The sequence below is a fragment of the Harpia harpyja genome, chromosome 18 (assembly GCF_026419915.1).
Source record: "Harpia harpyja isolate bHarHar1 chromosome 18, bHarHar1 primary haplotype, whole genome shotgun sequence".
In the NCBI taxonomy this organism is placed as follows: domain Eukaryota; kingdom Metazoa; phylum Chordata; class Aves; order Accipitriformes; family Accipitridae; genus Harpia; species Harpia harpyja.
In genome coordinates, this window is record NC_068957.1 from 1,405,292 (window position 1) to 1,431,969 (window position 26,678).

The 26,678-nt window shown below is 40.2% G+C and overlaps 1 protein-coding gene across 3 annotated transcripts; it reads right to left on the minus strand.

Moving 5' to 3' along the window:
- Positions 1-171: 171 nt before the first annotated feature.
- Positions 172-26,339, minus strand: LOC128153818 (SLAIN motif-containing protein-like). 3 transcript variants are annotated; one of them, XM_052813610.1, is made up of 9 exons: positions 26,278-26,339; positions 22,796-23,523; positions 13,346-13,482; positions 10,530-10,679; positions 6,316-6,456; positions 3,970-4,287; positions 3,625-3,762; positions 3,148-3,466; positions 172-1,331 (listed from the first exon to the last, which is right to left on the minus strand). In XM_052813610.1, exons 2-9 carry the CDS (start codon positions 23,503-23,505, stop codon positions 1,274-1,276), a joined length of 1,971 nt encoding a protein of 656 aa, XP_052669570.1. In that variant the 5' UTR covers positions 23,506-23,523; positions 26,278-26,339; the 3' UTR covers positions 172-1,273. The 3 variants fall into 3 exon arrangements, with proteins under 3 accessions (XP_052669570.1, XP_052669568.1, XP_052669571.1); XM_052813608.1 differs by lacking the exon at positions 26,278-26,339 and having other exon boundaries at positions 22,796-24,817; XM_052813611.1 differs by lacking the exons at positions 10,530-10,679; positions 26,278-26,339 and having other exon boundaries at positions 22,796-25,312.
- Positions 26,340-26,678: the final 339 nt, after the last annotated feature.

A 26,678-nucleotide genomic window follows, 5' to 3' on the forward strand; every position in this document is an offset into this window, starting at 1 on the left:
TCCAAGGAGATTAAAGGTAAATATCAATACTTGCATTGTAAGAGCCTTCCTCTGGAGACCTGCTTACCTGTGCAGAGCTTGAAGAGCTGAAGTGCAGAAGCAGACTGCTGTATGGCTGGGCCTGTCATGAAAAGCCTCGTTCCTAGCACAAAAAACACTCCAAAGTCAGGCTCACTGTTTGAATAAAGCAGATCTATTTCAGCACCATAACATTTTATTAAACTACACTATCAAAATCACATTGATGGCAGGGAGAACATTGCTATCAGTGCATATTTTCTGTACTAGGACTGTACTCGTAGCATCCAGCACTTGCTGAGGAAAAGGACACTGAAACAGAATCCTTCATAGCCAAAGAGACAGTAGAAAACTCTTCTACAAAAATCAAGGCAGTTAGGGGCTAGCTGAAAGAGATCAAAGGGAAACACTTCAAGTCAAATCAGTTGGGGGGGTATTTTTAAAAAGTGTACTTTTAACCGGTGTTTGTTAACTTCCTCAGCTGAGATATGAAGATGCTGATAAACAGCAGTTTTTAAATAGCATCCCCTGTCTCTGCAACTGCCTGTTCACAAACCCACACAAATATTGTGTACTGCTCCTTCACTTGTGAACTGTGATGCACACACTTGAATACAACAGCTTGAAGTGTACTACAGTTATAAAAACTGGCTTCATCTAGAACAAACAATAAAAAGTAGCAGAAATACATTCTATACAGAAGTAAAAAAAAAAACCAAACCCAAACAGTTGAGTTTCAGACAAATATTAGAGTACATCAGGGTGAATTTTAAAAGTCTTACTTCTAACACCTATATAGCTATTTCTAGTCTCCCCCTGCTATGCAACACACCATAGCAACAGCTCAAAGCTGCTTTCTGGCACAACAGGACAACCAGCAGCCTTTTTAAGCAAGCGTCCTCAGGAGCAGGTCACATCAGAAGTTGTGTGTGACAAACCTTCCACAGGGCTGCAAGTAGAGGTTTATATGAAATAAGGCTATTTTCAGTCTTCATGTGAAGACTGGTATTTCAGTAATGTTTTAAACGGTGGAAACACAGTAAAACAGTTGTCTGTTCCACCACGAAGAGGTCAGGCTCTTGGCAGAATAACAGAAGGTGAGGATAAGGCTGTGTTCACGAGGAGAGGAACTATATACATCAGTCTGCAGTGTCATGGGTCTCTTGAGTTTCGTTTTCAAATAACGTTCTTACGCCCAGCCAGCTGGGGGTCTGCTTCACAGCAGTGTTTGGCAGTGCATCAGCATTTTGGGTTGTCAGTAACACCCATCCTTCCAGGAATCATCCTCGGTGGTCTGCGCTGACTGAAGAAATCTGGTTTGAGAGACAAAAAAAATAAAGTCACCAACAGCTCCAAGAAGCAAAGTCCCCAGCAATCTGTTGATGTACACAGGAATGCTTGTTTGAGGCTTTGGTTTACACTGGGCTTCTGCAACATCTGTCTTTTGACAATGTCAAAAAAAAATCTGCCTGCCTTAGGTAAACTGCTGCAGTCACACATGTGCACAGCTTGCACATCCCCTGCACCAGACAGCCAGCAGAACAGACGCAGCAGCAGCAATTTCAGACAGTTCAGAGAAATTAAGTGACTATTACTGGGTATTTAGTGACATATATATCCTGCTCTGCTAAGTAGTTAATAGTGTTGTGGGTTTTTCCCATGACTGAGTCCAAGAGAAGTATTCTTCTCTGCACATATGACTAAACACAGGAAAAATAATGATTGTATGTAGAGTACTACTACAAATTAAGAGTTTAAAAATTCCCTTTTGAGCATTTTTTTTTTAAAGTAGATACAGTTCAATTTATTGAAGGCTACAACGGGACATTAAAAAAAAAAATCAACAAGTATTTCTTGCTTATTAGTCTGATACTGAATCAGCTTTTAACTTCCCCTCAATCATAGAAGTTTACACTACAATATTACTGCAAATAACTGTAAAAAATAGCTTGTGGCAATTTGGTAGTGGATTTACCACACACAAAAGCACAGCAGATTCCTTAAGACAATGGGATAAGAACACACTTTGCTAAAATGGCATAAAGCAGTCCATGCATGTAGTTACGAACATCTTGGGGGCCTTGCTCTTTAAAGAGATTGAACATGTTCTAACTAAACAGCCGTTGCTTTAGACTATCTACAAAGTTCAAATATCCACTGTCTAAATATTTAGGAAGCTAATCATAAAAGCTAGAAATAAATGTCAAAAAAGAAGTACAAAAACTCATTGCATCTTTCTGGATTAATATGCGGCCCCTAAATCAGTTCAGACTTCTGCAGCAAGAACAAAAATTCTGGTTTTGGAAACCATTATATATGCTCTGCTTTCACCTTGTTGTATGAAGTTACTATACTATAATGTATATAGAATCATGCTTAAGACAAGCCTTGTTAATTTGTCCTACTTTTCAAACCCTTCTAAAAACTCCTTAGGCCTTGGACAATGCCCACCTCAAGTCCTAACGAAAGACTAAGGAAGAAGAAAAACCCACCGAACTTATTTTACCAGTAGCAAAGTTACAGAGGCACCAAAGTAGGTCATCTGGGAAGATTATTACATTAACAGTAAAGAGAGTTTATTAGTCATTTGGAAGAGTTTTTCCCCTTCCCAAAACCAGATGTATGCACCAAATAAATATGTGCCCTAATGTTCATTTCTTATAGAAATAAGTTTGAGCCTATGCCTCTTCATTTTCCTGGATAATTAGCCTTGTTTAAAAAAAAGCACTTATTTTTTTAAACAGATGGAATACTGGAATATTGAATGGTTTGGTCACAGATTACATGGTAAAGAGGGGAATCTCACCCAGAAGCTGATGAGTCCCAGCCTGTCGGTTCACACATACGTTCACAGAATTTAATTTGAGTGGTACTGAAAGAAACTGCAACCCATTGCTTCTTGACTGGGGGCAAAGTACTCAACATCCATGAATCCTCCAGCTAAGTACTACCCTTTCTTTAAGGGCTCCCCCACCACAGCCCCACATCTAAAGCTCATCAGTAGCTCTGACTCAACACTATACCCATGTCACACTTTAAAACCGGGAGATGAACATAACTTTATAAAAAAGTGGTTTTAATTTGTGAAAGAGAGGTAGAAGTCTGTGAGGCTTGAAGTCTCACACTTACCTCTTGGATGGTGGTGTCGGCTTGCTCTTGGGCACCGAGATTCCTCCAACAGAGGGGCGTGCTTTAATGGGTGAATTTTTTGCCACAGTGACCATATTGCTGCTTCTGGTAGTGCAACTGCTACTGGAAGAGCCTGTGCTAAGCGAAGATGCCTGTGGTTTTCGAACTCCGCTAACAGGACTTGTGTAACTGCAGGCTTTCACTGGCTGCCTGGGTGTTAACAGGGAGTTTGTGCATGACCCTGCTTTCATGGGTTGTCGCACTGTTAAGGGAGACTGCCCAGCACTGGAGGAATACCTGAGCTTACTGGGAGCCAGACCTAGAAGTGGAATAACGAAAGAATAACTCAGCTGGCAACAGTATTTTAAGCACACTTCAGGACACCAGGCCTTTTAAGAGCCTCGGGTTTAGTTGGGTCAGTTAAACAGAAAAAAGGAAATCAACTACAGCAGTGCATATAGAAGACATTGCACAGACCTGCTGACCGTTGCTGAGTTCTTGGAATTCGACTGCTTGGCACCTGCAGATCTGACTCCAAGCTCCGACTGCTGCGTACAGACTCCAAAGCTCGAAGGCTCGTCCTGGCCAGGTTAGGCATGCTGTGGCGCATCTCCTCTGAAATCAAGAGCAAATTCTTTATTCGCTGCTTCTGGTAGTAATGGAGATGTATAATGGTTTAGACTATCTCTTGAAAAACATATGCACTTAGAAGTAGACAAGCATGTAACTAATTCTTAGCTTCCACTAAATAACAGCAGTTTTGAACTGCGTATGTCAAAATTATTTTCACTGACTCTTACCAAAAGCTCGCAACTAGCTTACCTTCGCTGTTTGCATACTTGAGCCGGTCTTGCATGGGACTTTGCACAGATCTCCTTGGGGGACGGATACGGGAAGTAGATGATCTGCCATAATCTGCACTGGAAGAAGGGGACTGACATCGGGGTGAACTGAGTGGAGATGGTGAGTATCTGTGAGTGCTACGGTATGACAGGGAACAATCATAATCATCCTCATCCTCAAGGCTGTACGTGTCGAACTCCTGGTCACTGTAGGTACCTCTTCGCAGAGAGTGAAGGGAGGCACTGGAACTGCGACGTGATACAGAAGCAGAGCTAGAGGCACAATCCTGACGGAGGCCTGGAGATAGAGGGCAACACGGCTCAAAGTCATCATACTTTAAAATAGAAATTCCTTACCCAGTTGCAACACAACCTCAGAAGCAGCGCTTTTATCAGTGATTCATTTCACCTTGGAAGGAGAGTCAAGTTAATAACTCTCTTTACTGAAGACACAGCATATGGAATCTCTAAACTGGAACAGTGTCACCCACATCAGTACTGTTTAATTAGAGCAAAGAGTTAATATTCAAATTGACCTGAATTACTCCTTAGGTCACATACACAAGCAGCTGTGATTGTGGACTATATATTGCCATGCAAGCTCTGTTAGGTCAACTAGGTATAGAAGTCTAATTTACAGTATGAATTTTTTAGTTCAATTAATTACGCACCCACCAGCAGTTCAACAGGTTGAAACAAAGATTTGAACTTCTGCCTCCAAGTGAAAAAATACCTGCTTCTTGACATCTACAGTGCATCCGTCTGGTTTATTTACAGGTCCTCCCCCAACTTACGCCTTTATTTAAGTCTTCTTGCCTAACAAAATACAAGCAACTTCTGACCAAGAACTAATTTAGCAAACTGGTTGAAGGGGCTTTTGAGAAAGGCATCAGTTAAAGTTCTGAAGAACCCTCTTCTCGGTGCAGTCCCTTCATTGGAGGGATAAAAAAAAAAAAGCAAGCATTCCCCACTCTTCTCCCTTCACAATGGAAATATGAAAAGCTTCCACCATTCTGAGGATGAAGCACTTTTCATATTTCACTGGAAACTTTGTAATGTGATGGGATTTCCTCGACATTTTTTTTAAGTGATCACAAAGCATAAAAAAATATTCAAGTTTAGAAAGAAAAAGGCCATTATTTGCTTTATTTGCTTTAATAGAACTTTTCCTTAGCTACAATAAAGTGATAACAAGATCTTATGTCTTTTGCTCTTTTTGATCTTATATTCCAATTCCTAGATCATAGTATTTTTTAAATTTATTAAAGGCACAGTACTAAAAGTAAGTAAATGTTCTCCAAAAGAAAAACAGAGAACTTCATTCTCTATTTCCTGTAAATCGAAGTTATGATTAATTTGCACAGACCAACAGATCCAACCACTTTGTTCCACCTTGATCTTCAATTAGTACCTCACCCAAATCACACTGAAGTCAACAGAAAGTTTACCAATGTTTTAATGGGAACTGGATCAGGGCCCTGAAATCCCCCCACACCGGGACACAGGCAGGTTTTATGCTTAAGTTAAATTCGCAGAGCTGTCTCTGAGCACTCTACCAGAGCAAAACTTCAATTGTAATTTCAGCTCTTTCACTTTTAGTACTCTTGAACTCTTAGTTTTACTCAACACAGCAGTGAAATACTACTTGCAGCTTCTGTGAAATAAACAATTTGTAAAATTCAGTCTTCTAGACAGCTTCTACTATGATTTCAGGCTGCAGTTAGGCAGCCAGCTCAGAACAACAAAAATTTACAAGCAAAAAATTTTGCTGGGTTATTTTTTTCAGCTGATCAGTTCCCCAAACCACTACACAGTGCAGTCACAGCTGCTTGTGTTTGCTTATGTGAGGGGACAGTGACCAGATGGGCAACTGTGAGCTGCTGCTGTTTAAACAGTCACTATTATGAAACAGTTACTCACGAAACTTCACCTGTATTTCAGAGACAATCTGGGATGGAATATTTTTTGAGTATTAAAGGGCACTTACATATTTAAAGTGGGGTTTTGGATAATACTTTCAAGACTATCCTCTGCTTTACAATGTGTAATCTTGAGAAGGTTATACAACTGCTAACTTTAAGTGGCAGTTTGGGTCTGTAGATTTTTAAAGGAAGCCCCTTTAAAGCAAGCTTTTTAGATTTTTAAAGGAAGCCCCTTTAAAGCAAGCTTTTTAGATTTTTAAAGGAAGCAAAAATCAAACATTTCAAAAGATCTCTTAAATTCTTTTTTTGTTGGGGAAAGCAGGAAGAGAAGAACAGGCGTAATCCATCCACATTTCTCTACAATTCTAAAACTGTAACACCAAACGGAGATTGCCGTCACGTACTTTCTTCCTGAAGGCGTGCCATAACCTGGACATCAGTCAAGTCCTGCAGTTTATATCCCATGGAGATGGAGTCATCAGATGTACTCAGCTCACTGTCCACAGATGACTGAGAGCTCAGTGCAGAATGCATGCTCAAATAACCTTCAGGAGGAAAGAGGAGGGAGGAACAGAAAAAGCATTCAGACATCCACGTACAAAACAAAAACGAGCAGCAGAGAACTTATTCTGGTAATAAAATCAGTGCAGTTGTGAAGTTGAGGTATGGTTGCCAGAAATAATTAAGAAGTTAGAAATTACTTGAGAACACAATGCTCAGTATTTTAACCTGCGATTTTCAGGAGGCAGAGTCTTTGCACAGGGGAAAAAAAATTGTGGACTTCTGTCCAGAAGGTGGCAAAGGGATGCTTGGTAATTTTGAGCTTAGAAACATACTTTAAAAGATCAGTATTATTTCTACCTATTTTGAGAAAGGGGCAACTATTGATCTAGATATTAAACTGCAAAGCTATACAAAGTGCTTGCTAGGGTGCTGGTGAGCAGTCATAGGAGTAAAAGGATCTAAATGGCTTTCAGAGTACAGTACCTCAAAAATCACTCATGCAATCTGCTTATGCAAAGTAGAATTTACACTAGATTGCCTCCTCCCCACTCCTGAGGTTTATCCATTTTTTTTCTTCCTCTCAACATAAACCAAACTCTCTCTTAGAGGGAAGACCATAGCTTGTTCATACAGCAGGTCATAAAAAACAAACTGGAAGGATCTTTTCCACAAGGGAAGTTTTTCCATCAGTCAGGCATTAGGAAGAGCAACAAATAATTTCCCTTTTGAAGAATAATAATAAAAATATCATCACATTAATCATCATTAAGTGGAAACTTTTACCTGTTAGTACTTTTTCTTAAGTCAGCAAGTCAGCATTTTCCATGGCATAAGAGTACTACCACTTGCTACTAAAATAGGGAGGTGAGAACAAGCCATGTAACTTTAGGGTTGTACTGGTACTTGTCCTTCAAACATGGGAGGCTTCTAAGTAGCCCTATGTGCAGAAATGTGGTATCACAACCGCCTTTGGTCTTCCTCAAATACTACTTTTCCTGGCATCTGGGATGACTGTTACCGCAGGAAGGCTAAGCGTCACCTAGCAGTTAGCTTATCTCCATCTGCAGATGGCAGGCAGATGCAGGCAATGGCAGGAGAATCTTGCTACTATTCCATCAACATTAATTTGGGGTCAGGGTAGTATCTTTGAGAGAGAGCACACAACACTGAGCGTACCTTCATCTTCTTTTCCCATTTTATAAATACCTTACTGCTTTGTATTTAAAAAAAAAAACCAAAACAAAAACCCCAAAACACCTGCTAGAAAAATTTTTGGAAATGCAGAAGGATTAGTAAATGTAAAACCTCTACACAGCAAACGTGCTTATCTATGCTACATGTTACAAAATACCATAATATGCTCCTAGCATAACTAACCCTCAAAGACGGACACATAAAACCACGTAACTTACAGAGCTATTTTAGGAGAGAGTACATCATAACCTTAAAGTGATTCAAGAGAAGGTTGCAATTCATTCTATATAGATTTAGACCCATCAAAAAAAAAAAATTAAAAAAACCATGATCAGACAGAAGATCAGATAAAGCTAGTAGATATGCAAGAGCCTAAGAGCACTTAACATCACTTTCAGCTAGAGTAGGCTTAAGAAATACAAATCCTGCTCAAGCAGGGATTCGAGATCATCACTTAAATAAAAAGCAACAAGTTAGCTGTAACACACCAGCCGACAAAGCAAGAATGTCAGCCTCCCAAAGCATCTATAGGATGTCATTCACCACTGACTTTTACTTTAGCTCATGCAGTTTTGCCTGCTGTGTTCTAAGAAGTCTTGAAGGCAGCGCACCTACTGAATAATTCTCAACAACGATGCTAGAAATAAAACATTTTGTCTGTTCTCAGCAAAACATCTAAAAACCATTTCTGAGCAACCCTTTCAAACAATGGTTAATTCCAGTCAGGCAGACAAAAGCAGCAGGTTCCCAACGTTATTTCTTCAACCAGTTTTGAAGAGTAGTAACTGATGACATGGAAAACACACATTTGAAGTCCAGGCGTAAAACAAAATTCTTACATGGACATTGAACAAGCTGCTTTGTACCAGTAAGCCTCAAATTCCTCATGTGAAAAGGCGTAAAGTTTTTGCATTTTCAAGATGCTTACATAATACAGTGGTAGAAGTGTGACCGTAGTCAAGGGGTACGTCTGTGCATGTGTGTGTTACACAAATACACACTCCAAGTCAAGACACTCCAGTATTAAGACTGCACTGCCATATAACATTTTCCTGTTTCTTTCCTTCTGGTGTCAGGAAAAGACATTGTAAGCAGTTGAAGTAAAGCCAACATGAGAGCAGGGATTGCACCTGTAGGATGTAGTATAATGAATAAGCACAGGTTTCCTGCTGTAACTAACACCTTCTCTAATACTAAAAGCTGTATTTTTAATACAGTTGCATCCTGAATACAGCATTTTAAAAAGCAAAGTTCCCAATTCAATTGTGTGTGTTTCATTTTGTTGTTGCGTTTCAAATTGCAGGTCTATTTAAAAAACAGTCAAGGAGGGAAAGAAAAACATTCACATTCTTTCATCAGTAAAAACTGCTGTGGCTTAACATTGCAAGATGAACTGATTACGGTTTTCATTACAGAAGCTTCAAAATATACCACATCTGGATTTTGTAAAAGGTTATTTTCGTTTAGTTTTTAAGGGAAGTTACTGTTAAACATTTTTCGTTTGAATGGTAGGGAAGCTCTGTTTTTCTTAGAAATAAAATCAGATTTGAATGAATCAAGTCGACAGTGAACTTTAAACTCGTGTTGGCACTTACACAAGTCCCAAGGGAAGAGCCACCAAACAGATGAAGTGAACTCTCATGTATAATCCTACATGGACAAAGCCTGTTCTATACTTGGCTTTTTATTTGGTACCCTTAACAACTTCAGCAGATTTGCAGAGTGAATGAAGTCTAGAAGTTACAAAGACACTTTGGTTTTATACATCAGTAACTGCTTGTGTGTGAAAATGTGGTTAGACATCTAGATTGCCAACCAACCTCATATTAAAAACAAGAAATTGATTTAGAGATTTTTCCCTGCCAAATTCAGCTTGCAAAAATAAGTCCTACATGCGTCCTTTTGTTTGCAAAATAGAGATAAATGTTAATTTCTGTTTACAGCAGAAAACCAGCAGATCTCAAAAGCATACCTGCAGCTGTGAAAACATTCATATGCAACCCTTTTTTTCTTAAAAAAAAAAAAAAAAAAAAGGTTCATTTAACATCAAGTTTGAAGCCAGAAACTGTTAAACATGCTTTATGTTTTTAAACATGCAAATTAGGATATAGCAGTTTCCACAAAAAAACAAACGAATCAAGGAAGACTCCTTTGATAATAAAGCCAAGAGGCAAAGCATTTGTACTAGGAAACTGAGCGTGAACTGCATCAGGGATAAACGAAGCTCCTGGAAGAGCCTACATGGACTCCTTAGGCAGCAAGCAGCTTAAATGTAAAGGCAGACTTAAGGCCAAGCCACTTAGGAGAAGCTTTATTATCATACCTACAAAGATAGGCTTCCAACAAGAATTTTGTATAAGTTGCCTCTAAGGTAGGAAATCTGTCTCCAAACACAATTAAGCCTGATAGAAAGCTTTTGTTATTTTGTGTTTAGCTGCCCACTCGGCCAATTTAAAGACTTACCCTGGAGACAACACCTTTTATCTTAAAGCACAAGGCTTCTTTCTGTTGCCTACATTAATCAATATTTTCAAAAGAAACTTCACAAACTCTCAAGCCAGAAAACTGAATCCAAGTAACTTTATAAAGTTAACACCTACATATGATAACATTATTCAAGTGCAATATTTTCTTTGCCCCAACAGCTGTTTTCTATTTTAAGTCACTTAAAATTAGTACAATTTATAAATATAAAGGAAGTTATAGAAACAAACCTATGAAATAACTACATGACATTTAGAATGCAAGGAGGTTTTCTCCCACATAATAGATGAAACCTGGGTCAGTAAGCAGGCAAATTAAAAGGAGAAAACCCCACGGGTGGACTCACATTTCTTGACAACTTTTCCCTGTGTCCATTAGTAATACTCCTTGCATTTTAAACACTACAGGTTTGCACTGCTCTACTGACATGCCATACCTGAGCTGCCACAGGTTAGTAGTGCTTTGTTAGTCGATTTGAGATGCCCGGGAGAGTTTAGTGCATTGCTACAGGAGCCTGTCTCTGTATTCAAATTATGTGCGCTTGGTGATGCCAATGGACTGCAATACAGGTTTTTCCATCTACTGGCTAGAAGGAAAAATACAAAAAAGCCATAAAGGTTATAAAATTATTTTTAAAAACAAAGAGCATAAGATAAAGAAAGGCATCAGATCAAACAAGATTAAATATTGTAACAGATGTACTTCGAATAAGATGTCTTGATGGTGTCAGTTACAAGATGTAGGAAGCAAAGCAGCGCCTGTTCCCTTGCTCACTCTCCCCTTTAACTTGTTTTGTCACTTCTGAAGAATTCCAAGAATAACTACTGACAAACTGGGCTTTAAAGCAGCCATACATTTCTGAAAGTTTCAGTGCTGGTCTTCAAAGATGACTGTTTTCATAAGTATCTGCCACTTCTATACCCCATCTTCATTTTAAGAAACCCCATTGAACTTTATGTTTACATATGGGTTACTTTCGAATTTTTAAGGATGGAATCAAAACAGCATTAAACCACAAAAGCTATGCCTTTAGATTAAAAGGAGAGCAAATTAATATAAAAACAACCATTCTGAAATATTTATTCAACACACAGACTCACACACGAGTTAGCAAAACAATCAAAAAGAAGACAGGTAGCAAAACTTAGCACATCCATGCTTACTGAAGCTGGAAACAAGCAGCTACAATGCTACGGAAGTGACTTGGTCTACGTTCTCTATATATTCAAGGGGCTGCTGAATTGCCTAGTAAACCCTTACTGTTGAGAGAACAGTAGCTAAGAAAATAATGAAGATTCACTATGTAGTTTTCTTTTTTATTTCCCCCACAAATATAAGGTCAGACTACTTTAGTTAGAAAACAGTGATAGAGTACAAGTAAAGCCTTATACATTTCAGACAGAAAGCAAAGAGTTAACCAAATGAATCTTCATTTGAATTTTTAAGCACAGATGGTTTATAAAAGTAAATTAAGTTTGTTCTCAAACTACATTAAATTATCTCAGATCAGGAACTTCAAGGCTAAACTCAAAATAAGCCTGACTACAAGCAGTGCCAAAACACTGTTAGTATGTAAACTTAAACAAAAATACCAAAACAAAACAGCGGCCTCTCAGACTTCAAATCACTGAGGTCAAATTACTGGTTAAACTGAAATCAAAATTATTGCATTCACATAGAAGACAAAACCAGCCAATGCAAAACCCAGGGAGACAATTTTTGCACCAAACTGGGGGTTGTATTTTCAGCAGTGAAGAACATCACTGAACTTCAAAACATTAATTCTCTCAGAAACTTCACTTTTTCAAACACTGCTCACCACAGCTTTTGTGTTTAGATGTTCACAAGTCAAACTAGACAGATGAGGCTGCAACGCATCCTGCTCTGCAATGCTTTCCAATGATGAGTTGTTAGAAGAAAATAACAAAACTAGTCATCCCTCCAGCTGCAGGATAAATCACAGCTGCCTATATAGGAAACCTATGATATAGAAAGGAAAGCTATACACTACAGAAAAGGATTACTTCTTCACTTCAAACCCCTCAGCATCTTGGCTAGCAGCAATTCAGCCCAGGACTTGCACATTTTACATACAAACCTGGAGTACATTTGAAAAGACAAAGGTAGGCTATCTACTAGATGGATTCCAGGTGATGTACTACAGGTATGCAGAAATAGAATAACCTCCTTGGTTTTGTGATGAAGTAAACTATGCATCTATTCTAACAGCCCTTACATCAGTGAAAGGCTACTATGGGATTGATCCTTCTGTGCTCTGAAAAAGGAAAAGAGAAAACACAAACCTACAACCCCAGAATACTGACTATGATGGTGGTATGCAACTACTGAACAGAACATAGTGCTTTCATTCCAGGCAGATGAAGTAAGGGATTTTCCCTCAGCGGTTAAGTAACACAGCTGAAAGCCACCATGAAGTGCTTTTAGGGGATGATAAAACTGGAAGAAAAACTAGGTTTCCAAGTGACACCATTTCTTCAAGTTACAGATTTTAATGTTTCATTATTGTAAGCTTTGAGCATCAACTGTTTTACCCAGGTAATAATACTAGCAGTAAGATACAGTAAGAATAATCACCATTAGAAACACGCAACAACACTAGAACTTTTTTATATAGAAAAAAGCTGCAATAATAATTTCATATGATTCTCTCCCCCACTCCCCAGCAGCACTTTTCTCCCTCTACATATTTTCACATTAAAGATGTTTGAATATTATCAACAACAACAAAAAAAACCCCAAACCCAAACAACCAAGAGCCTGAAAACACTAAAATATATTTCAGTGTTTAGGCATACACTAAAATACATTTTAGTGTTTGGGCTCTGAACATACTAAAAAACCAGAAAGCAAGGTGGTCAATTTGGCAATTAATTTCAAATGCTTGTATTTGCATCTCAAAAAATACAGAGGCAAAACATCACAGTTCAGTTTGTTTTGTCTATTACTTGTAATCAGCATAGTTTTCTTAATGTTTACAGAATGATCTCTTACCTTCATCACTTGATGCATTGTCAATGTAAACCAAGAGCAGGGAGGTTTTTATACAATAACAAACATGGCTGTACAAATATGCACCAAGAGCACAACATCTGAAGTGCTATCTCTGCAGATATTCTCCACTACAGCAACCGCAAACTTCATGTCTCCTTTGCTTTACTGTTTCTGAACAATGTAAAGTACACAAGTGGAAATAAGAGACACTTGAAGACGCAATGCTTATAGTTTACGTACCTTGATCAAGTCTGTTAATAAGAGTTCGGCAGGCTGCTTCTGTCTCAGGACTGGGATTATCCAACACCTGTCGGCACCATTTTAAAGGTGAGTCTGTTTTCTGATCTGTAGTAGATTTTCTTGGGGACACGTAGAGCCTTTGCAACAATTGAAAGGAGACAGTAAAAAACGCTCATTAACTCAAAGCATCCAAAGTAGCTTTTACTAAAGCATGCCTGATGGTAAGCAATAGAAAAGTTATCCAAACTAAAAACAGAGGGAAAAATTAAAGTTTAAATTGTATACTATGACTCCGAAACAAAATTTACTATCACAATAGTAAAAATTCACTTAAAGATGGCTTCACAGAGAAAGTACACAGCCTGCACAAGGAAAGGTTCAAGCTTGGGCTGCTGGAATACTACTAAAAGTTAAGTTGTTGGTATACTCAACATCACCTGTGACCCCCACCTCTTCATCACCAGCAAACCAGCTACAGCCACACTTGGTTTACGCTACTCCCAACAGCTGTCCTCACACTGATGTATACATAATATTTCATCTTCATCAGTGCAAAATCCAGTATTTGAGCATAAAATGATCATGAGGATGGTTTTAAGATTTCAAGGAATGTCTGCATGCACTTCAATTGCCTCCTACTTTCTCTGCCAGCAGTAACTTTTGACGCTCCTGCAGCAAGATACATCAAGTCTTTCTGCTCCAGTTACTCATTCTCACACAGACATCTCATATTCAATTCATAAAATACTCCTTTCCACAACAAATCTAATATAAAACATCAGATATTTTAGTAATTATCCCATTAATTTCTGAAAACCCCTTGCGTTTAAAAGTTATAGGAACATACTATGGGACTCTCAGTTGTCGGGCATCCTATCCATGAAAGCAATGTTTGGCCAAGATAAAATATACGAACAACTGGGATATTTAAATCACTGTGCTGGCATCAAAATGTCTGTCTAACCTATCACCCTGTCTCCTATCCTGTATCCAGTTAAGGGTAAGTACAGAAACAATCAATCCAAAAGCTGTACTGATGCAGAAAGCTGTCCCGGACTCCCACAACTTTGCAGTTTGGGGCTATCAGATCAAGCACCTCTGTATGCAACAGCTCTCAAAGGAGTATTTTTCAGTGAATCCATCTAATCCCTTTTTTGAATTCATACCTGCTTTTAGCACCCACAGCACCCTACTGCAACGAGTCCCACAATGCACAGACACACGGGGTGAAGAACCACCTGCGTTCACTTGCTGTGAAGCAGTTACCTGCTATTTACTCTTGATATTGTCTGGTTCTTGGGGGATGGGATACAGGTGGAAGGTAATTATTCTCTATTGCCTCTTGACATGCCACTGTCAATAATATTCCTGCCCCTGACCAGACCCATTTTATTCAGGGAGCAGAGATTCAGTCTCTTTAGTCATGTCTCATACAGAAGCTTTTTCACACCAAGCTTTACACAAAACCACATGCAAATAAAAAAATCCAAAACCTAATTTGCTATTGACAAAATAAATGCTGAGAAACACGAACACAAATATTCCTGAATGTGCAATGTTACCTTTTACGAAAGACCTCACAAGCGTATCTTGCTGCGTTTCTGCACGGGTAAATGAGCATTACAACCACTCAGATCCAATAAAACAGAGAAAGCAAAGTGCTCTTTCTCTGGATTTATTTTACAGTTCAGACCAAAAAAAAGCAGCAATAAAACCATCAAACAAAAAAGAGGCCAACAGCCTCCTTAGGGCAGGTCACGCTGTTCTTCACATATTTTAGGTTAAGGGAGAAAATCCTGCTCTACTTCAGGAAGTAGTTGTTCTACCCAGCTCCTTCCACAGTGCTAATCATGTTTCTACCCAGGACTGTATCAGCTGAAAATGATAACACTTGTTTGATTGCTAGAACCATTTCCACCTGGAGCAGAGCTACCTGCTTCGCAGGGTGTCGGAGTCCTCTGTAGTCTGCCAGCAGACTCTCATTTTTCAGCTGACAAGTCTATTGGCAAGAGATGGTCTCACTTAAAATTTCACTAACCTCAATTAAGTAAGCTAACTCAATTTTTCAGAGCACTGACGGGCAACTTATAAAAAAAAAAGAGGAATTCTGGTTTGATTTCATCAGCGTCAGGTTTACTATTTTCCTTTTTAAGCAGCTTTGGGGAAGGTTCAACATACTTAGCAAGCTCACTTCTCAAAATATGCTTGCATAGCTTATTCTTCTGGAGCACTACACACCATCAGCTGATAAACTAAAAACACCAGTCTCACAAATAGAAGTTAATATTTTTCTGGACATGACAAAGAACCAAAAGTCGCTTTTTACTAAAGGCTTCCGCCACCCAGTGGTGGCACCCTCCGTTAGCCACCGTGGCACAACTGCCGCAGCCACAGTGGCCAGGTTAATACAGTACCACATTTCTAGCTGAACTAAAACAGGCTTTCTTCTGAAAGAGGTTTTTGTGATAAACTAGACTCACTCTGCTCTGCTTAAAAATATGCAGAATTTTATTTCTGGTAGTTCTATCCTCTAAGGCTGTTTGATTTGTCAGGTTAACTTAATCCAATAAGCATTGGAAAAAATGTACTCAGGCATGCCATTAAGTATGCATACAACTGCCGGTTTACGAGTCAGCCAAAGTCTTTTGAGTTTAACAAATACCTGATTACTGAACAAGCTTTACCTTGCATTTTGTTCCTACAACTCAGCAGTTTGGGTGTGAAGCATGTTCTGTTTAAACAGCAAAAGGTTATGCTTTGAATATTTTCTTTTGTCAAACTGCAAATGACAATTTAGAAGTTATTTAGAGAGTTACAAGGCCTAATACAAAATTCAGAAAGTAAACATTTGGCCATATATTCTCAATTTGATGTATCGGGGTTTTGCTGCATAACATTAAATATGAATGAAATTATCTTCAGCTTCTGTGAGGAAATGCTTAGATAAAGCATCTTTAGTTTCTGCTTACTAGCGTATGTGTTTCACTTTCCCATATGAAGTATTTTATGAAATGCACCTCTGGTAAGAGCCAAGTAGTTTTAGTTGTGCAGCAAGCACAACATGAGATTTTTTTCTTCCATTAAGAATGTAGGCACTCAAAAAATAAATTTGTGGGATTCTTTGCACTTTATTCCGACATCTTCTAGAGATACTATTTTTCTTTTGGGGTCAATGCCACAGGAGGATTTGTGGGAGCTAATGGCCACTATTGTTTGATTTTGAAAATACTGCTTTAAATACCGCCCCCCCCCAAGAATCTAGAAAACACTATGACAACTTTCTCAACTTGCACACTGCACTAAAAAAAAGGCATCTTCACAATGTACTAACACATCAGATCAATTAGAAGAGTGCAAGCCACTATTGCCTCAGAATTTAAGATCCTAATCATGCACAATATTTGCACTAGTAAATCTACAGATCATAAGAAGAGAATTCAGGCTGCAGAAAGCTCTATAACTAGTACATTAGTAAATTAAACAAAGTAAAATGAACCTCAGTTTTTAAGACACATGCTTGGTTTATTATACATCTTCTACAGCACTTAGCACCAGTAGCTACAGCGGTACCAAAAATGGCAGACATTATACTGATTTTCAAACCTTTGAGTTATATACATCAATGCAAGGAGGAGACCTGAGGTAGCTAAGTATGTTTAGAACAATTCAGGTTTATAAGATACACCTCCATAAAGTGCTAAGGCAGCAGCTAAATTCTTCTGTAAAGCATGTATTTCAAACAGATTACACTTTCATTTTCCTTTCCTTCAGAGAGTTGATGTTCGGATTTATTACTGCGCTTATGCTGTTCTAGTCTCAAATCTAAACACTACTGTTGAACAGAAATACCAATACTGACAGTACAGTGCTGTGGAAAGCAATGGTGAACCAATACTGCCCAGGTCTTGAAATGACAGAAACACAGAAAGAAAACATGAGAAAAATACTGTGGCAAACTCTCCATACAAAAACATTATAGTATTAGTCCAAGTGGAGGTGTGAACCTTTATCCCAAGAAACAGAAATGGGAAAGAGAGGGAAAAAAAAAAATTATACTGCAAAACGCAGAAGAGGCACCACTTTTTCATGTCTATCTAGCTACTAATCCTGCTGAACAAAATACCAAAGATCTAGTCGCTAAGTCACAGAAGCTCTAAACATCGCATTAGCTTAATCTCATGACACAGCCAATAGTCTGTAAGACGATCAAAAGGCACCTTGTGGGACAACTTAAGAGTCCTATTATACGTACACTGCACAAGGATGCTGAGCAGCATCTCTAGCAATCTTGCTGCAGCAACATAAAAAGGCTTTCCCCCTCCACTCTGGCAGCGCAAATGAGCACACCTCATTTTACAGAAAGCCATGAGCCAATTCCTCAAGCATTTCAGTAAGAACTCAGTCATTTTAAGCCTCTGCCATCAAAAGCAATTTAACCCGAAAGGTCATATTTTGCACACAAGTGTCAGACAAGCAGGTAGATTTTTCCTTTCAGGTTACTCTACTCCGGCACTGGCAATTACTGGCAACGAAGACTGCCGATGGTAATGCTATCGTAACGCTGCGCAGAGGGGTTCTGAAGGAGCTCAATCTACCCAGAGATTGTGCACAGCGAGACAGACATTACACAGACCGTCGTAACGGCTAACTGCAGCTAGCACAAACGGGTAACGCACTATTCAAACAACCTAGACAATCAGGAAATGTTTTTGGTAAGTCTTCTGTACGTTATTTAATGCAACAGAGCTAACCAATCCATTGTTAAAAATACCTCTAGAAGGTTTTCATCTGATGACCAGTCTGAGAAACTAAGACCTTGCAAGTTACTGTTTCTAAGTCATGAAGAGTCTTGTCAGCAAGGAAAGATCGCAGGCGAACCACTACACGGCCTGAGGAAATGTACAAATTGATTATATAGAGAATAGGGAGTTAAAGTTCTCCCCCAAATCAGAGGCACAAGAGGACACATTTTTCATAATCCTATATTGGTACAATACCCGAGTTTTGTGCAGAACCACATCCTCGTTTGGTGGAACTTCTCCAGAAAATTTGATCCTATCTCTGATGGTACAACAAGCTAACAACGATGATATCCTGCAGTAAGTTGAATTAAATGCTTTTAGACATTAATACAGAAGGCCACTGGACATGGGGCTAAGTCTGAAAACATACACTCCCAGGAAACTCCTAAATAGTAATTTGAGTAAACCATGCTCCTTCTTCCTACAAAGACTATTTCAAGGGCACCCTACTTGCTGTGTTGAACTCTTGTATTCAAGCGGGAGAAAACACAACACTAAGGTGAAGGCAGCACGACCTATTTTATGTCGAAAGACAGGCTTTTCGGAATGAAAACTGTGCAAGGCGTGGATGTAGCAGCAATGTAGGGATTCACCTGAGTGACATGGATTCCTTCTCCTCCTCACCCCACAAAAAACAGGACCACATTAGGCTGAGTAGACCTGTACATTCATGTACACACTCATCACATTCTACATATTCTTCTAAAAGGAACTCAGCAATTTAAAAGAAACTTAAAGAAAAGGTTCTGTTACATGGATTTGCTTGATTGTTATGGCGTGTTTTGTTTTGGGTTGGTTGGTTTGTTTTAGAAAAAAAAAAAAGCAGAACACACATAAAAGCTTATCCTGAAGCCCTGTGTAAAACCACTGGCAGTTTTGCCACTGGGATCAAGACCTTAAGCAACAGCAGTAGCAATACTGGGGAGACACATCCAAGGGCCTACTTCCTTCCGTCAAGGAGAAAACCTAAAGCTGTTCAAGGTGAGGCATGGACAGAGAGTTTGGTACTCATTCCATCAAAGGAGATGGAGGCAGAAAGTCTAATCCAGCAAAAAGGAGAAAGAGTACTGAAAAACTTCAAGGCTTTTCATTTCTGCCATTACTCTCTCCCTCTTTCATCCAATGACACATTAATAAGAATACTTTATAGTTCAGAGGGGCTTGGAATTTGAATCGTTTCATCATAATTCCAAGACAAAATTCTCTCTCCCAAGTCTTACCAGGAAAAATAATTGGCAATTGGCAAAGCACCAAACAAGTAGCATGGGAATGCGTAACAAAATGCTGAACACAAATCACTGCACAAAGAACAATAAACTAAACACATAGAAAACTACAACCTAATTCTTATATACGGGGGGGATCCAAGAATGACAAACACTAAGACGACAAGCAAACTAACGCTATTGCAAGCATATCTTGTTTGTTCCCTTCTGTACGGACAACAGCCTTTCTACAAACAGCTCAGGAGTTGACCTGCACTGAAGCGTAGCATAAGGGAGCGAATTGGTAACCAGTAATGAGAAAACAGCACTGAAGTCTAAGTTAAGCATCATGCTGAACTCAACAGCACAGAAAGCCGACTTTCGCTTGATTGGGTCTCAAGGATATTTACAATTTTGAACAGCTATTTGAGAAAGTGACCTAAGAAAGCAAGTCAAGGGACAGACACCAAAGAAGTACCGAGTTACAGCTACTGCAGGTGATGCAGTACCTCATGTTTCACAGGAGTTCAGTCATTGCAAGGTTGTTTTTAAAAACAAAACCTGAGACCATGCAAATCTTGCTGAAACCAAGGGAAGCTGCACAGAAACATTTGCAAGCTTGATCCAAATAAAACCAATAATTTCAAAACAGCGCAGAAACTGAGACTTTATCTGCAGAGAACAGTAACAAATCCTCTGACCCACGCCTTCATGCTTCCATTTTGGCCCTCCTAGGGCAATGGTTTTTGCTGTTACCACTTCAGCTCAAGTGGCAAAAATCCACGTGGTAGACTTAACTAGAGGTTTCGAACCTACGAAGTAGTCATGGGGCGTAACTACAATACCACAAGAGAAATTACCCCGAAGTTTGGACCCGTTATTAAAACTAGCATAACATGAAGATGTAAGAACTAAAGCCTCTCTTTTTGAAAGCTTCCTGCTCCCCATCCCCTATTTTAAACACTTCCACACTTTAAAAGAGTACAAAATGAGTTCTTGGTATTCTTTAAGGTATAAAGCACCATCCCCTCTACTAGCTGATAATACAGAAAAGGTCAGCATACCAAAAGGACTGGGTGGTTAAAATCTATCAATTCAGCAGTGACGGGAAAAAACAAAGCCACTGTGAATTTCTCAGAACTTGCCAAAAATCCTAAGTATCAAAGTACACATGATATGTTCCAATATTAGCTAAAGTTTTTTTCCTAATGTATAATATTAAAAAAGGACTGCAAATATAACAACATAGCAAGCTATTTGCTTTCACTAATATACTGCTTAACACATTTAGGTATTACTTGCACCCAGGCAGTACAAAATTCCCCCAATCAGCAAAGCCACCTTATTATAGTTGATCCTAAATCCATATAGCATTAAGGGTGTTTGGGTTTTTTTTTGTTTGTTTGTTTTAAAGAAGCCCCCCCTCTCCTCCCCAACCACTGTTTTCTGGTTATTGCTGATAGGAATGCATGAATATCTGCACGGACAGTATGTGAGTCATGCTTATGAAGAGAATTTAGGATATTTGGCAATAAGCATGGCCATGCGCTATTGACTGTACATACATTACTCGTTCCCCACTTTCAGTTTAGCTGAAGAGCTCTGCAACAAGATGCCATCATAAAAACGGCCTCTTGTTTTACTAGGTTTGTTTGACAAGAAGAAAACAAAACAGACAGAAGCAATGCAACATGATTAAAGGTAATTTATGATAATAGAACTTGCACAAGAGCTCCATAATACCAATGTTATTTAAACTCCTTGGGGCACCTCTTTTTAATATGTTAGCCTAGATGAACCCAATTTGATGAGAAAACAGAGGTATCAAAAACATGAAGATCCTACAAGGTCTACTGAGAAGCGTACCTGGTAAAGAAGAACAACCTTATTAGCCACGAACTCAAGGAAAGGTTAATAAACTGAGCCTCTGGGTACAGAATCAATCCTGACTGCATTGGACAGTATTCACCGGCCGTGTAAATCTCAGACTCTGTCTAGTTTCTTTAACAAGTCAATATAGTTTGAAGAATCTCTCATGTCACAGGCTATATAAGCATGAATATAAAACTAGCCATTTTCATTAACACGGAAATAATGAAGCCTGCCTCCCAAACTCAACTTGTTAAATATATTCCTTTATCTCTCTCTCTCTTATTATAAAAAAAAAAAAAAAAAAAATTTGCTCAAAATTGTGTTTAGGTATGCCAAAGAGTTTCAGCGATCAAGTTAGAACCAGTATTAGGGTTTTAAAAGAAATCTTGCAAAGAAAAAAAAAAAAATCATGACTGGCAGTAGAAATTAAAAGCCCATGAGAAATCACTTGTACCATCTGCAGCTGGGAGAGGTGTGTGAATGAACTTTCTGAATGCCCACAAAAAGAACGCATAAGAAGAAACTCAATTTTGAAGAACACTTCTAACTTTATACATTCCTTTCCAAAACTAACAAACGCTGAAAAACCAGTCTTCCTTCACTTGTCATCTCAAAAATGGCTTCCCCTGTTTTTAATAAGCTTGAATTTAGACTTGGGCTGACATAATTACATTTTTGAGCTCCATTCCATTAACAAAGTTTACCTTCACTTACAACGGCTAATGAATTTTTAGAGTTTAAGATTTGTTTTGTATTCAGCAACGATTCCGCAACGCTGTCTTCGCTGCTAGATTAATCTCTAGCTACACAATTTTGAAACACAATTTGCAGATCGCTGAGGCTATCCTACAAAGTCTTAACATTACAAACTCTAGGTAAAATCTCAAGTCACAGCTATCGCATGAGCTGGAATTAGCCTTGAACTTTAACTAGCTTTGGAAGGGCAAGGGAAATTCATCTACCGGTTTATAAAAAAGTTCTAAACAAGGCTGTTGGTGAAGTGGAGAGTCCTACAAAGTAAGGTCGGTTAAGGATTACATCATTGATCTGTTTCAGTTCATGCCCCTGAACAAAAGAAAACAGGTTAACTGCAAAGAAACAGTATTCAGGAAATGGAAATGATTTGTCGTCTTAGATACTAGCAAAAGCCACAAATTCCAGGCGGTCTAAGGTCTCAGTTTGTGTTTTACAAAATTCTTACTTAAATACAGTGTTTGACAGTTATGTACAAAGTTTAAAAACTCCATTATTCATTCATCTGCGTGCCTTATACATGAATAAACTAACAGGGAAAGGAAGGTTTTCTGCGCTTGCTACAGCAGCATCAGGAAGAAAGGGGGAAAAAGAAGCTTTACAGTTAAACTGATTTTTTTTTAAAAAATAATTCTTTGGCACAATGGTCTTAAACATAAGAACAGCCGATAAAGAGAACTGCATTCTTGCTGCTAAAAATCAAAGCACTGTATCGAAATCACTTTATACCCTTAAAAATTATTGCACACCTAAATACAGAAACTCCCAACCACAGCAGTGTTAAGTTCCATGTATCACTGAAATTTTGAGATACATACCAGCTATCTTCTTCTTCATTGCAATTTTCAAGTTCTAACACTTTGACTTCATCCAGATCTGTGTTATTTGAAAGACTTTCTAGATCTCCACATTTTTCACTGGGATTTTGTTCATTTATTTTAACTGAGGAATCAATACCTGTAATGACCATGTTTCCCATAAGCTCTGTGCTATTACTTGTATCCATATGTGAAGAACATCTAACGTTATCAGCGGTCTTCATTTCCACCTTACACATGCTGGAAGAAAATTCCTCAGTGGCACTGTTGCAGCTATATTGCGTTTGGGCATCTATGTCTTTTTTTAAGCAGTTGTTCTCTCCTTCCTCTTTTCTTATTTTGCTTAATTGATTGTTCAGATCTGCCATGATTTGCAATTCTTGCTTCTCTGTTATCACATTGATGCTGTTATTAATTTCCATCCCATTAAGACCAGAGTCATGGTTATCCACACCAGCACGGATCTCACTCTGCATGTTTGTCCCAAGCATGCTCCTGCTGCTCTTCGTTCGTGGGTGCTGATTCTCGATCTCCAGTCTCCTCACTAGCTCCCGCAGCTTTCGCACCTCCTCTAGCTCTGGGCCAACCTCCTCGGATGCCGGCTCCGTGTCGGGGCCCATGGCAGAGTTCTCCATTGAGTCTCGTCCTAAGTCAGGCTCCAGAGCATGATCCTGCTGTATGACCGGGGCGCTTCCAGGCACTACCATCATCCAAAACGCAGAGTTTCACTGCAAGACATGAAAAACGTATAAAAGCTCCACAAAGATGCATGATATTTTAAGCAAACTGGAATTAAACACCACAAATTCTGACTTTTATAAGCACAAACTAATTTCACTGGGGTACCATGTGACTGAACTTAATCAAAACCTATTGAAAAAGAACAACTGAAATTAGTATGAAACATTTCAACAAACACAAACGACTCATTTTAAACAGCTAGGATGTGCAACTATTATGCTACAAATTAGACTGTATAAAAGGAAGCTGATTTAATCACGCACAATAGTTTAGTTTCCATCTGTTTACAAACAAAATACATGAGAAAAGCACTGGTTGAGCAAAGTCAGGAAACATAATTAGCAAGGTGCTGACGTCAGACAATGACAGCATTAAGAAAATGGTAAAAACATCCTTTGTTCATTACCAGGTTTATCCTGGAAAAGCAGAAAAAACTTGAAAACATTTCTGTATCAGCCTATACCAAAGACTAACGACAATGACTAACGACAGGAACTGTAGTTACTGTGGTACATGAAAATAAGCATGTCTTTACTGGCATATTTTCCTGTTACAACTGAAAAGAGAGAGGCAAGCTCTGCGATGCAAAGACAGCGAAAAATAGGAAAAAAAAAAAAGATAAATATATCACACCATAGATTACACATTCCAATAAGTTTCACAAAATGAACCCATCTCTCTGCTTTTCCTGTCTTTAGTGCTACTATTCATCCTGTGGTTGTGTTGACCAAGGAAGAGCGTGCAGAGCACTGTCACTCAAGCAGCTTTAAACTGCACAGGTATTCAGGCTTCCCAAAAGCCCTAAAATAATGCTGGTGCACTTAACGTACAGTTTTACAACACTTACAGAATAAGCAGCACACACTGATTTTTCCCTGCGCTAGTGATTTACATGAGTTTTCAGTTTCAATGCGTGCATTCATTTCTGAATTGACTCTTCATTGAAGCCCCTGATACAAGATAAATGTTCCACAGAGCAAGTAAAATGGATTCCCCTAAAAAAATTACAAATCCTTTCTATTTTGCAGAAGGAGGGCAAATAGACTGACAGACGAGCGAGTTAGATGACACAGCCAATTCAAAGTTTAAAAGATTTGATGCAGGCACTATAACTGCATTTGAACCCTAATATTTTGTGGCTGTAGACGTTCTTCTCCCCCCCCCTTGCTGTCTGCAAATTTCTCCTGGTTTTAAGGCCTAACTGCCAGCTGGTAGAGGAAACCACAAAAATTAAATATCACACAAAGTACACAAAGCAAGCAAGGTTAAAAATACAGACACTCGCTCCATATACACCATAGCATCTCCCTATTACTTTGTTACTTGTAACAGCAGTAGCTGAGTATGTTTCCTAAAAAATATAGTTTGGGGCTTTTTTACTTGACAAGGTTTTTCTTTTATTTTGGTCCTCTACATGCAAGATGAACATTGTAGGCTTACGTTTGAATTAATAATGAACACGAACAGCACTTACGAAGAGCTGTAAGTGAACAGAGCTGGCTGCCAGGCACTTTAAACATAGCTTTCAAAACCATACCTGTAAGAAGCATTGCTGAAATAATTTTGACATGGGGAAAAGAAATTTAATTTGTAGTTACCAAGCAATCCGATTCCTACTCATATGCCCACTTTGACAATCTCCTTGTGTGGATTCTCGCTCCTACGAAATCATCCAACCTCTCAGTGAGTAACGAAACTAGCATGATTTCCAAAGACATTTCAAAGCTATTGCTCAGTAACTCACTGAGGATGCACCAGCGGGGAGTTTAAGAGTTCTACTGTCAAAGCAAAACACAATGACCCAAGGGGGGGGGGGGGGGGGGCAATGCGATCTGTCATCCAAAAAATCAGTTCCTCTCCAAGGCTGAGGAGCAGCGAAAACTGCATTTTCATTCATGGGGGGGGGCAGGGAAGGAACAAACAGATTAAAACCGTTTAAGCCTTTTCCCACGACCAGTAAGTCTAGAAACCACCCAAATAAAGCTGCAAGGATAGGGGAGGAAAAAAAGATTAATATAAATCTGCAAAACTTAATTTCATTGTATAATGGGCTGGAAAAAAAAAAAAAAAGAAAAAAGAAAAAAAGAAGGAAGCCACATTTCAAGCCATTACTGTGCCGGAGACAATAATTTGGACTTTTTCAAAAAGACATCCGGGTTTTTAACGGCAGGTTAACGGGCTCTCCTCCCCACAGCGGACGAGATGCAGTGGGAGGCGGGGGGGGACCCGAACGAAGGCCGCCTGTGTGCCCCCCCACCTCCCGCCGGGGCTCCCAGGGCCCTCCCCCCCCCCAGCGGCGGGCAGGCTGCAAACCGAAGCCGTCTCCGGCCCCCACCCCACCCCGGAGGACCCCATCGCCCGGCCGGGAGTCCCGGAGCGTGGACAGCTCCCGGTGCGCGGGCACGGACGGGGCCGGCCGCGCTGAGGGAGGAACCGGGGCCGGGGGGGGGGGGGGGGGGAGGTGAGGGCGGGGAGAGGGTCGCAGCCGGTACCGGGTGCTGTGAGGGAGACCGGGGCCCGGGTGGGAGTGGACCGTGGAGGGGGGGGATGTCCTGCGTGAGGAGCGGGCCCGGGGCGGGGAGCGCCCGGGTGCGTGTGAGGGAACGGAGGGGCGAGACCCTGACGGGGCGCTGCGGGGAGGGTTGGGGGGGGGGGGGGGGGGGGGGCTCGGGCGCGGCCAGTCCAACGCCGAGCCGAGGGCTCCGGGCACCCTCGACCCCTCCCTTCCCCTCGCACGGTACCTGCCGTGGGCGGCGGGCGGGTCGGTCGGTGAGTGGGCGCCCGCTCCGCCGCCGCCGCCGCCGCCGCCGCCTCCTCCTTCTTTCTCCGGCGCCGTCTGGATCCCGGCTCGCTAAACGGCGGGAGGGAGTCGCCGCCGCCGCCGCGCGCGCATTGAGGCCCCGCCCCCTCCTCCCCTCGCAACGCCCCTCCCTCCCCCGCGCGCGCCCGTGTGGTGTGGTTGAAGGAAGGCGGGGGGGGGGGGATGACGCGCGCCTCTGCGCATGCGCGGCGGAGAGCTGAGGCGGCGGCGGGGAAGGGATGGCGGCCCCGGCTCTGTCAGGGTCGGAACCGCGGTTCTGGCGAGGTCTCCGCCGTTTCAAGCCATCCGGGCTGCGGGTCGCCTTCCTCCGCGGTAAAGGGC